The sequence below is a fragment of the Photinus pyralis genome, unplaced genomic scaffold, assembly GCF_008802855.1.
Source record: "Photinus pyralis isolate 1611_PpyrPB1 unplaced genomic scaffold, Ppyr1.3 Ppyr1.4_LG2, whole genome shotgun sequence".
NCBI classification, from domain to species: domain Eukaryota; kingdom Metazoa; phylum Arthropoda; class Insecta; order Coleoptera; family Lampyridae; genus Photinus; species Photinus pyralis.
Window position 1 is genome coordinate 32,170,250 of NW_022170403.1, and position 14,688 is coordinate 32,184,937.

The 14,688-nt window shown below is 35.2% G+C and overlaps 2 protein-coding genes across 4 annotated transcripts; one reads left to right on the forward strand and one right to left on the reverse strand.

Moving 5' to 3' along the window:
• Positions 1–4,049: 4,049 nt before the first annotated feature.
• LOC116164681 lies at positions 4,050–11,218 on the reverse strand. 3 transcript variants are annotated; one of them, XR_004143971.1, is made up of 4 exons: positions 11,039–11,218; positions 5,016–5,844; positions 4,726–4,861; positions 4,050–4,676 (listed from the first exon to the last, which is right to left on the reverse strand). XR_004143971.1 is itself a non-coding variant. In XM_031478878.1 (3 exons), the coding sequence occupies exons 1-3, from the start codon at positions 11,189–11,191 to the stop codon at positions 4,821–4,823; spliced, it is 1,023 nt and encodes a 340-aa protein (XP_031334738.1). In that variant the 5' UTR covers positions 11,192–11,218; the 3' UTR covers positions 4,050–4,820. The 3 variants fall into 3 exon arrangements, 2 of the variants coding, with proteins under 2 accessions (XP_031334738.1, XP_031334737.1); XM_031478878.1 differs by having other exon boundaries at positions 4,050–4,861; XM_031478877.1 differs by lacking the exons at positions 4,050–4,676; positions 4,726–4,861 and having other exon boundaries at positions 4,895–5,844.
• A 1,924-nt stretch (positions 11,219–13,142) lies between these two features.
• On the forward strand, positions 13,143–13,999 carry LOC116163588 (methyl-CpG-binding domain protein 3). Its single transcript, XM_031477598.1, has one exon. The coding sequence runs from the start codon at positions 13,242–13,244 to the stop codon at positions 13,842–13,844; it is 603 nt and encodes a 200-aa protein (XP_031333458.1). The 5' UTR covers positions 13,143–13,241; the 3' UTR covers positions 13,845–13,999.
• Positions 14,000–14,688: the final 689 nt, after the last annotated feature.

Here is a 14,688-nt window from a genome sequence, read left to right on the forward strand (position 1 = left end):
CCGCATATTTATAAAGGCAGTTTATGTATTAAAGGATTACAGCTATATGCGACAGAATAAGTAATAATATATTTACCTAACAGATACGTTTATGGGTTTGTAAGAGAATCATGTGATAATATCCCTATAGCATGTTTAATAGTTATATACACAAATTTTCATAATGTACCTATGCTATAAAGGTATTCCACAGCTTATTTAGTAAATATATAAGTATTATTGAACATGTTACGTATAAAGGAACTAAAAAACCAATTTATGTCTCATATCACATTTCTTATATACAACTTGAGGTGACTAAAATCAATCAGCAAACCGAATGTGGATAAACAGGGTCCTCATATGGGTACGCAGAACAGGACAGCTTTTGTGGCTGCAATGTACCTACCTGTAGTTTTTGTTTATAAGATACCTACACTTCTCTAATTTTAGGTAGGTATACAGTGCATTTTTTTCAAATGCGAACATAGGAGTTTGCATGCAATGTAATTTCCCTATGTTCGATTTTTAAAAAAACACATCAATCTATTGAGTAGTTCAAATGAGTAGTAGGTACAATTGACAGCTGTCAAATTTTTAAAAATACCGCCGTCCAATTTCATTACGAAATCGGTTAGGTTATTGCTTAGAATGTCATGGAGGACACTTCGGACATTTATTGTAATTGTTTTCGGTATTTATTTTCTTATTTTCTTCATTTATGTATTGAATAGATCAAATTAGTAGAATACCAGGTGCACATGACCTACAAATAATTGAAGGTTGGTTCACAATGAGTTGTGGTGTCAGTGCGTGGCCTGTAAGTTCAAGTTATCGTAAGTTTAAGAAAAATGTATCTTAAAGTTGCTATGGCCTCACATGGCTTCTTTAAAAAAATCTTACCGAGTGCTCTTGATCATAAAGACTATAGAGTTGCTGTTCATAGTCACACAAGTTGCGCGATTTGGGAATGTGAACCGCACACACCTCATAGATTGATGTGTTTTTTTTAAAATCGAACATAGGGAAATTACATTGCATGTAAACTCCTATGTCCGCATTTAAAAAAAACTCACTGTATAATAGATATCATCTTTTTTACTGTTTTGAAGAAGCCCATGTTATAACGATTGGCATAATAATCATCATTTAGCATTTTACATGAATATGTTATAGTTATCAAACATAAATTACTTATTTACCTAGTATGTACAATCAAATATTTAATGTGAAATAAACAAAGAGATATAGGAACATTTAAGGAATTTTCGAATTGCTAACAGTGAAATTGACAATTTTTGCAAAGCATCCTTGGTTTGGTAACGTCTGCTACTGAGTGATACTAAATTAATCCCAATGTACTTAAATATACGTAGGTACAAATTTAATAGGCTTATGCCATGGCACTAGAAAGTGTGAATGGATTATCTTAAATTGTAATGTACAGTCGTGCAATTTAAAGATCTCAAATATTTATTATTAAAAAAAATAATTTAGTACCTACCATTCACATTTGAGTAAGAAAGTATTTCATAGGTACCTTTGTAGGTACTAGCCTTTCTAGGTATCTACCGCTAATGTCTACTTTTTGCCATTGTCTTGAGAACTTTTAATTCCTGCATAATTTAGTAGAGTGTGTGACAAATACTATAAAGTTAAACCAAAGGTTAAACCTATAGTATTTTCAGCGTAACTGTGCAGATCAGTGATTAGGAATTCCAAACTTTTAATCTGTATCGTTCAATGCTTGCTAACAGTTAACAGTCTTCCACAAAGTAATATTCATAAAGTAGGTACCACCTATCCTGTTTCAATTAATTACCAAACAAATTGTTTAAAACAGTTAACGTTGCACTAAAACATTTGTGTAACAAAAGCAGAACTCATCAATTGACAGTAAATATCGATACGATCCTATTTAAGTAGTTGGCCAAGACGCTTGAATATGTCTAGCTACAATTTTAGGTAGGTATGGTAGGTATACCTATACCTACATACTTGATTAGAAAGACAAAATTTTTCCGAGTACGTGGCTTCTCAAATAAAATGAAAATCTTCTATCTATAAAGCTATGCTGAAATTAGTAGGTATTATCCTCAATTAGTGGCAATAGGTACGGGCTTAACTAAGTTGAAATATTTAATACTTTTTTTCAAATGTAGTCATTAGACACGAAAACCATATTATTCAATACTTACCTATACAGGGTGTTTTTTTGGGAGCTTTAGTTAAAAGTTTCTGGGAAAGTAAAATAGGTAGGTTTTTGAAAATTTGTACTTAGGAGTTACTCTGAAGGCCGAATCGATGTAAAATATTTTCAAAATGGCCGCGCTTCCGGAAACACGGGAAGTAGATAGTAACTTCGTTATTTTAAATGGCAACCCCTATTTTTTTATTGCTTTTTTGGATTCTACGTGAAATTTCACTTCTTTTGATACCCATATGTCGATATCTACCATTTATGGTTATTTTGACTTTAAGAAAAAAAATGGCGGATGCAGATGGTACCTTGATAATTGATTACTTGCAAACGGTTGTAGTCATGGCAACCTATTTTTATCAGTGCATAGAGAATGAATAGGGCTTTCTTTTAGTGCACTTAAAAAAAGTTAAGTTGCGTACGACCGCCCCTATGGATATCCAAATTTATGAAACTTCAAAGACTAAAAACTCAGTTTTTTTAAATGGAATGACCATGTTCTTACTATTCCATGAGATAGAGAATCGAAATTGGCATATTTTGACAATACATGTTCCTATAGCTATCTTTAACAGTTTCTGACTTATTCCCATTTTATTGAATTGACACTATTTTTTAGGATTTTCTTTTTAGTAGTCGGCCATGATTCTATAACAATTGAATTTTAAACAAATCTAGTGACACTAATCCATCACCCACTGTTATAGGTTAACATAAGTTTTTCAAAAATCGAAAAACGACTCGCAGTGGTTTCACCTATTTTGGAATTTAATTGTTATTTATGGTGAAATGGGCAGAATCGCGGCGCGTGCTTTCCGTACATTCATTCGAAAACTAGAACGAAATTGTATGAATTTTGGAAATTTTGTACCCCTAATGCACTACAAACCGTTGAAGCACAAGTGATACAAAGCCCTACAAGAGAATATTTAAGAAAATGAATTGAATTGCAAATGCAAGATTAACAAAATAAATTCAATGCAAAATATAAAAAACTTTGTTGAAACATTTTTGGTATGGAATTGTTGCTAGAACAGATATCGCGTTACCTCTCTTAATTTCCAGACTTATACGTTGTTTAAGAAATTCAGTTGAACGACTCTGTTTAGATTTTTCAAAAATTTTCTGTCCTATATCCTTATTAAATGAGTTATTTATTAAAGAATTATTTAGACTAGAACTAGAATCAGTGGTATTAAAGAATCCATTCCTTGATTTGTTTAAAATTCGATTGTTATAAAATCATGGCCAACTACTAAAAAGAAAATGCGAAAAAAAAATGGCATCAATTCCGAGATCAATTCAATGAAATGGGAATAAATCAGAAACTGTTAAAGATAGCTATAGGAACATGTAATATCAAAATATGCCAATTTCGATTCTCTTATCTCATGCAATAGTAAAAACATGGTCATTTCATTTAAAAAAAAACTGAGTTTATAGACTTTAAAGTTTCTTAAATTTGGATCTCCATAGGTGCGGTTGTACGCAACTTAACTTTTTTTTAAGTACACTAAAAGAAAGCCCTATTCATTCTCTATGCACTGATAAAAATGGGTTGCCATGACTATAACCTTTTTCAAGTAATCCATTATCAAGGTACCATCTGCATCCGCCATTTTTTTTTCTTAAAGTCAAAAATAACTTAAAAACCATAAATGGCAGATATCGACACATGGGTATCAAAATAACTGAAATTTCACGTAGAATCCAAAAATGCAATAAAAAATAGGGGTTGCCATTTAAAATAACGAAGTTACTATCTACTTCCGATGTTTCCGGAAGTGCGGCCATTTTGAAAATATTTTACATCGATTCGGCCTTCAGAGTAACTCCTAAGTACAAATTTTCAAAATCCTACCTATTTTACTTTCCCAGAAACTTTTAACTAAAGCTCCCAAAAAAACACCCTGTATAGTATAGTACAATCCATCATGAACAAAACAAAATGTACTCCTTTATTACAGTCTATCAAAATAATAATGATACCTACTGCAGGTAGGTTAAGCTGCGTGTGATGTGATTAATATAAGATTATACAGATACTGGAAAGAACAGACTCATGAGGATTTGAAATAGTCCATATCAGTCATTGAAAACATTCCAATATTTGTTTTTTTTTATAATGAAGCCCCGACCGTTTCTTTACAAAGAAGATGGCGTTCTTATTTTTCTCAAACATTAGCAAAACGGCTATTTCAAACTGGGAACTTATCTACTGTTAAATAACCACAGGAGTAGGTAAATAGCACGTTGACATGAAAATAAAATAGCTTACTATAATATTTGTTTACGGATAACAAATTATACTGCATAGACAAACTGGCTTACGAGATGAATCGTCTTCCGTAGTATTAGCAAGGTGCAGCAAAAGTTAAAATTGCTATGTATTTTATATTAATCTTGTATATAGGTACCATTGGCAATATCCACATTATTACGAATACAGTAACATTACTTCTTCACAATTGTAACCGTTGAAGAAGGTTCCAACATCCTTGAACATAACGTTAGTAGGTAGTTATGGCTATTCTGATTTTTAGTACCTAGCTAAAGTTAATAGAGTAGGTATAGTAAAAGTTCAGCTGGTACAATTCAATAGTTGACTATGTAGCATATTCTCATTATTTGCTTTGTATGTTTACAGATTAATATTCAGAGTCACTGTTAACACTGTCTTATCTGGAAACAAAAGTTTTGATATGAGCTAGTTGATCCACATGAACATTTTTAGATCACTTTTATGTAAAATTACAATTTTGATTGATCAAAACTATATCTATTATCTATTAAGCATAACTTTGACTATGTTCCAAAGCTAACCCTGGAAGCTTACTTCCTTGTTCCACCCAATTTTTCAGACGCCCTCGTAACTCTTCTAAACTTTTGGATTTAGCTTTATTTATCCTTTTATATTTCACATCCTTCGGCTTTGTGACGGATCTGTGATTTGACATGACCCTATTATAAGTTGTGACTTGATTTGTTCCGGTGGCCACTTTCTCCGTCTCGTCTGTTTTTATAGTACAGTTGTAGGCCCAATCTCTAACAGGTTCACCACATTCTGTTACTCGATTTAATTCCAACTGTTCTTCAACGGGCGGAACTGCTTTTTCACTACGTTGCGACGCAAATGCATCCCGCTTTCTCATAGCATCTATTTTGTTTTCGCTTTGGGTATCGTTATCGCCATCCTCTTCAACGCTATATACAGTTTCCAATATTTCGGGGCGTCTCAAAAATCCATTGGATCGACGGGCAGTGTACTTTAAATTGGGATCAATAGCATCCGACACAGACCTAACCACCGTTACACCCTCTGCATTCGTAGAACGAAACCTGGGAATATGCGTCACATTGCTATCAGAGTCGACATCTTCCATTACTACAGCGCTATCAGAATCATTTAATGACTCCAAGTCTAATAAATTTGTATCGAGTTCTGATAAATCACGATGAGGGAGCTCTAAGCCATTATCGACTAATCTATTTACAATGGTCTCTATTATCCTTTGTTGACGATGTATAATGCTCTCGCGGTGAGTTAATAAGGTTGATATGTCTTTCTGTTTTCTAATTAGTCTTGATTCAAATAAGAGTAACTTTGAAGATAAAAATTTAAGCTGGTCGGCCTTCTCTCGTTGCAAACGCCAGACTAAGGTCTCCTAAAACAAATTTTTCATTTACTTCAAAATTAATGTATCAAATCATCATTTAAAGTAAACTGCAATAAAGGTTGTTCTGAAATCATTTGAATTATACTTGTAGGTAGTCAAAGATCTGTGCCACTGCGTCATTGTTTGTGAATCATTTTCAGACTTATAGTACTATGTGCAGTGTTCCGGCCAAGGTTCCGGCATACCTATAGGTACGGAAATTTATTTACAAAACAACCACGCGGGGGCACAGATTCGTGACTACAAGAAAGTAGGTATAGTTGATTTATAATTCAAGGTCCATGTCATAAAGATTCGTAGACTGTAAAATAAATGTTTGCGCTTATGGGTTTTTCAAGACAACAATTTTTTTTATTAACGTTCATTAATAGTATTAGTAAATTACATGGCACTTCTATGGGTCTCGTTTAACAATATGACACTGTGGAACGACTCACTCTTAAGGCTGGACAGTACACCGGTAACGTTGCACGAAAACTCTTGATTTTGAATACCTACTCCTGCGAAAGGTGAATGCTTTAGCTAGACAGTAACGCCGGCGTTTATTGTTATGTTAGGGTGCCAACTTTTGATAAAGAAAAATGGAAACAAATTTTCCTGGCGTTATTGCCTATAATAGTTATTTGTGTACCAAGGCCGTAAAAGTGATCTTTTTTGGCCGAAGCTGCTGTTTGTGGCCGAGGCGGTAGCCGAGGCCGCAATTCAGATTAGGCCTAACAAATCACTTTTGGCCAAGGTGCACACAACATTTTTTAGGCGATCATCAAAAAAGAATTCAAAAATTTGCTCATAAACATATTTTTTCTGAAAATCATAGTTATCTTAGACAATTAAAAACAAAGCATTTCCTGTCATATGTAATAAATTATAATTAGCATCTTTGCGTGTGTTTTGTGCGTATCAAAATGGGTGATAGCGACAGTTCAGATACCCCAAATGAAATTTTGGAAGCTGCAAGCGTTGCGACCCTAAGTCATATATGATATAAGAGCAGGCGTTTGAGAGTAAAAGTACAATCGCAACTTCCTCCGTTGTACAAAATTGTAATAATGCAATCCTTCGTAACTGTGGCTTCCAAGACCTTATAGTTAACATGCTGTACAATTATTAGAAACCTGATTACCTACTTTGATGGTAGGTATAGGCAGCTACTTGTGTTCTCGGTTAATTGCTGCTGATTCTTCGTATAATAATGTAAGCAATAACATCTTCCTCATGTTTTGGTTCTACACTTCAAAAAGGTCTGCAAGCAGCAAAGATTGAAACGTCAAACTATAATTTTAAATGTGAACATTGTGATTATGCAAAATAGTGTGAAACATTCCTACAAGTCCGAAAATGAAAGAAACGCACGTGGATGGCCCAATCCTTGATGGGGCTAGACCAGATAGACGCTTTGTATCAAACAGATTACTGTTTCTCACACATCAGTTTCAAATAAGTAGGTTTGACAGATGTGTACAATAAAGTAAAGTTTGACAGAAGCGTACAATAAAGTTAAACTTTATGGCCGCAAAAGCGACCACAAAATCAACGTTTTTGTGATGATAGCCTAAAAAGATATTTTGCAATTTTGGAAATTGACCACGAGAGCGCATGAAGATGGTTTTCGCCGCGCGCTTGTTTTAAACAAATAGAAAATGTGCATTATAATTGTCCTAAGTTTATGTCTCTGCCATCGAACACAAGTAAGAACACGCTCGGTTCCGGGCTGTTTTCTCTTCATGCGATATTCCCATTTGTTCGAAGTTTGTACTGACCCACTTGAGAATTGTGTTTATGGTTGGGGAGCACCCATGGCCTCAAAACACAGTTCAACTCGAAACGCTTTTTGCGCCGCCATTATTGATTGGCAATTTTTGACAAACGCGTCATAAACAAACACACGGTTCTATCACGATGGACACTAAACTGCACGAAAACGGGAATGGAACCATACTGCATAGTGATAGTTCTACACCCCCACCCCAAACTACTATAACCGTTTCAAAAACGTTAGGACCGCATGGCTTCCTCTAGTATAATATAATTTAAAATTTCTTCAGACTACCCTGTATTGCAGTATAATCTAAACCTAAATCTTTGTTGAATGCTGTGCACGACAAATAATCCATCCTGCATACATCGCATAGATGGCCCACTGAATTAGCTTCTATTTGGTTTTTTCCTACTTCGACTAAGTATTTATTTTATCACAGATTTAAATAATCTGTGATTTTATCTTATTTCTACTATACCTACGCTGTTTCCAAGATAAGGATGTCTATCATGGAGATATCCGAAAACATAGAAGATACGATAATGGTCAAATTAAAGAAACGATGCGCATAGGTAATTATTGTCATGTTTTAAAGAAAACCAGAAAATTCCGATTACTTTCGAAGATCGAGAAAAACCTTAATTTACCGATTTCGTTTTAATCTTTTTCTGGTATTTGAACAGATACAAAAAAAATTAAACACTTTCTTATTGCCACTTTTTGAGCTCTACGAGACACCGTTGAGAGATTTTCAGTACAACTTTATTTTTTCAAACATCATAAAATAATGCCACTGCCTTGTATCTTTAAATTACTTATTTAGCTTCATAAAAACCGACACAAATATAACAAAGTATGTATAAGTCATATTCACGATCACAACACCAGAAATAAAAATAAAATCTCTATTCCAAAACATCAACATTCATTTTATAAAAAGTCTCCGTTTTACACCGGCTCCTGAAACTCTAAAAAAATGAACCACCCCCAATTTAAAAAGAGAACGAAACAGATATTACAAAATCATTCTTTCTATTCAGTAACAGTATATTGAAAGACAAGTGTTACAATGCGACCTATTGTAATACGACTATTTTGTGGCACGAGTGGCGACGCGAAGCGTAGCCACGAGTGTCCGCAAGATAGGAGTATTACAATAAAGCATTGTAACACGCGTTTTTCATACTATTTTTTCTATTTCGGTGCTTTAATTTAATTAAAAAAATCATTATCAGAAACTATAAGGAATATTAGAACTAACTTGTTTTATGTTGGGAACACTTTTTATGCCGTTAAGTTTTAGGTTGGCAGCTTAGTAAGACTGACATTTTGAAATTCAAACATGGAAGTATTGTACCTACTTGTACTAACTAGTAACTGCCAACTTAAGAGATGCAGATGAGTTACCAAAAAAAAACGACTATAATCACTGTCTTTGTACAAGGCGAAAACAGTTGTACAAAATCATCATTGTGGCACCGAAATAGAAAAAAAATATTGTATATAACGCTAGCGCTAATTTATAAACAAGTATGAATTTAAATTGAATAAAGGTCAAAGGCAAATACTGCAACGTGATCGCCGTTTTTTTAGGTAATTCCAAGGCATATCTGATTTATTGTAAAATGAACTTTTGTATTTTGTCGATTTCTACGGTGTTGAAAAGCCTTATTTTTTTCTCTAAAAAAAACATATTTAGACTTTTGCTCTAAAATAATTAGGGGAGCTAGTAATTGACTATAAAGATATTACCATTGAAATCCCTAGGTATGCTGCGTCGCGCTAGGCACCATCCGGTATACATATACATGTTATGTTCGTATGTTCGTGATTTGCCGTTTCTGTAATTGTTATTTACAATTTTCCGAATCTAAGATTATTATTATTATTTTGCACACGGGCAGCGAAGCGAACAGCTTTACCGTGTACGAGCATTGAATAAAAAGTGTTTTTATTCAATGGTACGAGTCATCAACTCATCACCTAGGGCAGAAGAAAATTTCGCTGTAATTCAACATAGAGCAGCTGTATCAGGTTGGTGACCTAGAATATTCATAAATCCATCATATTGGGAAGCAATTGGATGCGAAACAGCGGTTTTACATGATTTTGGGGAATTGCGTCATTCCACCCAAGCGAATAAGGATCTTATACCGAATCACAGTATCAAATAACCTAAATACATTTTTCCTCTAAAATAATTAGGGAAGCCAATACTCGTTAATTAACCTTCTTTAAATTTACAGGGGATTTCCTATGTCCCGCCTGTCGTCGTTGCAACACGTTGTATACCTATACAATGGTGTGTATGTGAATAAATCCATTTTCATTCCTTGATTGACATAGTTTTGTAAAACGCAAGTTCAGTACTGACGGAATTCGGAATATTCAGATTTGATTGCGGGGAGTCAGCAACGCTTTATGTAGATAAAGGCATCCCCATAATAAGATTAACACTGATTTCTCTTAGGTACTTAAATATTTCAAATATGGCTAGCCGGCGCTCAAATATAGAAAACAGTGCATGCACACAATTTTCAGAGGCAAGAATATACAAGGTAAGTCACGGACAGATCCAACGATACAACAAGGTGGAGAGGCAAGTTTGATGGGAGTTCAAAAACAAACAAAAGGACCATCCTGAGGTAATAATAGGCGACTTTAGAGCGTAGTGGTTGTCACACTACTTCCCTGAAATTCGTTCCAGTTAGGGTCGAGCTAAATTAAGTGATCCATACCCAAGGTTAGTATGTCCATACCCATTTATCCCGTAAAACGTCATCATTATAGATGTTCCAACACGGGGCTATTATTATTATAAAAAAATAAAGTCCGAAACGAAACGTTGTATTAAAAATATCAAAAAGTGGCAATGTTGACAATCTTTATTTTTAGAGGAATTTTTCGAAAGATAAAATTCCCCTTATGTGATGGTTTTGTTCGTCTGTCTGTCCGCCTATACCTCCTCTAACTCGAGAACGAAAACAGACAGCAATGTCAAACCTTCGCCAATCAATTTCTACGAGTTCAGAGATCAGTGCTATTGAATATGAGCCGGATTACAAGTCTGGTTACCGAATGCGAGCCGAGTGGCAAAAAATTCCCGTACTGAAATTCGTATGCGATTCTTCGTACGTATCTTGTTTTATATCTGTTCAAATAATATAAAAAAAAATAAAAACCAAATCGGCAAATTTCGGTTTTTCTGGTAGTAAGTAATCGGAAATTTCTGGTTTTTTTAAAGCATGATGTAACTGTTAAATTGCGCAACTTTTCCCTGATTTGACCATCGTCGTATCTTCTATGGTTTCGGAGATCCCCATGATAGACAACCTTATCTTGGTTCATACATACTTTTTTAATATTTTATACAATACAAAAATTACTATATACTATATCTACGTAATGTAAGTAGGTACCAACCTGCAATTTATATGCTCTTCTCCAGGCAATAATTTGTTGTGATTGTGCTCTGGTTTTTTGACGTAATTCTCGAATCAATTTGCGACTTTCATCCAAGCCATCAACATCCGTTGCGTCCACTTCCCCTTCCTCGCCACCAGAATTTCGGTCCATGATGACAGAATTGTTTATAGATGATTCTGTAATAAAATTTGGAACTATAAGCAATAGTACTATTACTACATTTTTAGTGTAATTAAAACATAACCCTTCACAATTGGGAAGCGAGCTTTTTGCGCATTTTGGGACTTTTGAAGAAGAATCTTGCCTTGTCCATAGTTAAGCCAAATTTTTCTCAAAATATGCAACTTGTTTAACAATCAAATTTCAGGAACCTAGTACAAGACGAAAATTTAAAAAGAATATGAAAAATAGGTCAGTTGTTAAATAGTCATTCTTCCAATCAAAGGATTAAAAAAACAGTTCACAAATGATATACTCTGGACTCTGTGGCAACTCTGTAAAGGCTGGCGTCTGAATCTGAAGTCCACCTTAGTGAAATAATTTTTTTATTACATGTGTTCTGCCCGTTGGAATAATTTAAAACCAATTATAATATAATATTTTAGTTGCGGTACCAAGAAGTGCAATTGAATTTTTCTAATGTTCAAAGATCTCCATCAGATACCAAAATCAAAAATGTTCTTGGGATATAACTTGAGAGAAGTTTTACAAACTCGGAACGAGAATGACCAAAAATCTTCCATATTACGCCACCATTACGCAGTGATTAGAAATTTCTTGTTGCACTAAATGGGGACCTATATCTATCACACGGGATATCAATGTACTTTTTACGACCTTCCAGTTCCGAAATCTCGTTCTCACACGGACGTATGGATGTACAGAGAAGCGCCCATAATAACGGGTTTACCAATAAGAGCGATAGGATTTTAAATTGAAATAAAACACAGTCAATTTGGTCAAATTTAGGTTTGATTGGTTTTATTAGATGCTGTATTTCATGCCATTTATGATTTAAACAAAATATCGTTCAAATGGTCACCGCGGCTCTTTTTGCACTGGCTCATCCGATCGGACCAATTTTCGATGACTCGGTGGATCATATCGGGTGGAATGGCAGCTATGGTCGCTCGAATGTTGGCCTCGAGCTCGTCAAGAGTCTTGGGTTTATTCGCATAAACCTTTGACTTCACATAGCCCCACAAAAAGAAGTCCAATGGTGTTAAATCGCATGATCTTGGCGGCCAATTGTGGGGGCCATTTTGAGAAATCAACGATTCACCAAACTGTTGACGCAATAAGTTCATTGTAGCGTTCGCTGTGTGGCATGTTTTTGGATAATTTCCAAGCGTTGAGGCAACGTGAACTTGTTCATGATGAAATGGCAAGCCTTACTGATGACAACTGACAGCATATGTCAAATGTTTGGCATCCAACATAGCCGCCTTAAACGTTTAAAATCCTATCGTCCCTATTGGTAAACCCTTTAGCAACTTTTATTGTTTCCTGAAAATACTCTAAAAACTTCAATCAAAGTTATTAGATCCATGATGATACGCTTGAGAAGGTACTTAAAACTAAATAGCAATAAATGAACGAAGGTTTATCAAATTAAAAATAAAGTGGTTATACACTTGCACAATAAACTTTTGTTTCCATTGGCTATTTCGTTACATAAAGAAATGATATTTATTTTCCTGAGTTTTTGGAAAATTAATTGAATGGTGTAAAATTCTATGATAACAATAGACATAGAGGATTTACTCTATGAAATAGGGTAGGTACGATAATGTTCCTTAGATGAGATGCCCAAAACTGCGGAGGTCGCGACTCGCGAGTCTTGTCTCCACTTGCCCACTGATAGTTACGCCGCTGCCTATATCTTGTTTTTGAAATTAAATTCGTGATAACTCTTTAATAATGCTTGTTAAAAATGGAAAACTTGGATAAATAAACGATTTTCGCTATTTGAATTTTGAAACGTAAGCATATTCCCGCCATACGTAAAATAAACCGTAACCAGTTGAGTTGAGTGAATTGGATTACAGTTCGCTATAACACGCGCTGTATTAAAACGTAAAAGCGAGTTGCTAACTTATCGACTTTAAGAACGTCACTGTTATTGTTTCTCCGCCTCCGCCATTTCTGTTTTTATAACCACAGAAAATTTACGTTGATTGCATTGCTGTTCGTAATAATTATGAGTGTAACAATAGAAAAAACGAAATATGAATGTGCGGCATTGCCTAAACGATGGCATCGAGAGGATATGTTACGTAAAACGGGTATCACCGTCGGTAAAGTGGACGTTATGTATTATAGCAGAGGTGTTCGCAATGATGCATCCCTGGTGCCCCCAATCAGACAAACGGCTTCAATTTTCAAACAACCTGTTACAGTCTATAAAACTCAAGAAGGTAGGGTAAAAACCGACTTTAAACACGGATCGCAAGAGAAACCTAAACAATTGATATGGGAGAAACGATTGGAGGGTTTGCGTGCGTGCGATCTTGACGGTGTCGAGTTTGAGGCGATGGAATTACCGAAAGGTTTGAAAGCGGTGGGGCCCAATGTTTGTGAGGAAACAATTATTCAAAGTGTCGCTACAGCACTTCATGTTTCGGCGCAACCGATCACGGGCCAGACTGGGTCTCGTACATCGCTAGAAAAAAATCCTGGCGTATTTTTAGATCCTAAGCAACCTCTTGTACAGGCCGTTAATATTCAAGACGATGATATTCGAAGACAAGAAGATCGAGTCGCCGCGGCCAGAAAGAAATTGCAAGAAGCTTTAAAAGACTGACTCTACGTTTTTGGCGGTGTATTTATTTACGTAGTTTTTAAGGTGAAATATTGGTGATACAAATATGTGATGTATTCACAATAATCTCTTGTATTTATTTAATCTCTCGCTTAATTCTCTTCTATTACATACAACTTTTGTTTGTATTGAATGCATTGAGATTGTTTTAATGTCGAAAAAGGTAAATGTGGTTTGTTTCTTCTATCCATGTTGTGTAATCACTGATCTAGTAGCAGGGAATCAAATTCAAATAATCTGTCATTTAATTTGGATGTAAATTTTTTGAAATGGAACACATTACCATATGTAAACACAACCACGCACCATTCGTACACTTCACCCAGACTTCTATTCGTTTCATGCAGGTTCACATTGACCCTATTCCACCTACCGGACTATCCTACTGCCTGATCTTCTGATGGCTCTGGGTAAGTATGTTTGATGGTCAAGGACTATCCTCTCAAAATTATAACGACAGAGGAAGTGGCTGAAGCTTTTGTCACCTGTTGGCTATCACGGTTAAATTCCCATCACCTATCAGGGACGTTTTTTGTACCCTCAACATTGTTTTCGGCAATGATTCCACACCTGCAGTTACCACTCAGCAGCCAAAGGCCTAGTGGAACAAATTAATTGCTAACTCAAAGCAATGTTCGTGTGCAGCCCAATGCGTCCTGGCTCGAGGTGCTCCCTATCGTTCTGCTTGGAATCTGTAGCATTTTCACGGAGAACTTTCAAGCTTCCTCAGCCGAGTTTGTTTACGGTTACACCCTTCAACCTCGATGGGAAACCTTGTAACGATTTAGAAACTTAAATTGCAATTGAAATAATATAACTATAGGGA

Excerpts from the sequence above, each read along its gene's own strand:
- LOC116163588 (XM_031477598.1), top strand. The coding sequence starts at position 13,242 with ATGAGTGTAACAATAGAAAAAACGAAATATGAATGTGCGGCATTGCCT.
- LOC116164681 (XM_031478877.1), bottom strand. The coding sequence starts at position 11,191 with ATGGACCGAAATTCTGGTGGCGAGGAAGGGGAAGTGGACGCAACGGAT. Across the intron at positions 5,845-11,038 it reads GAAGAGCATATAAATTGCAG|GAGACCTTAGTCTGGCGTTT; the intron begins GTTGGTACCTAC and ends AATTTGTTTTAG.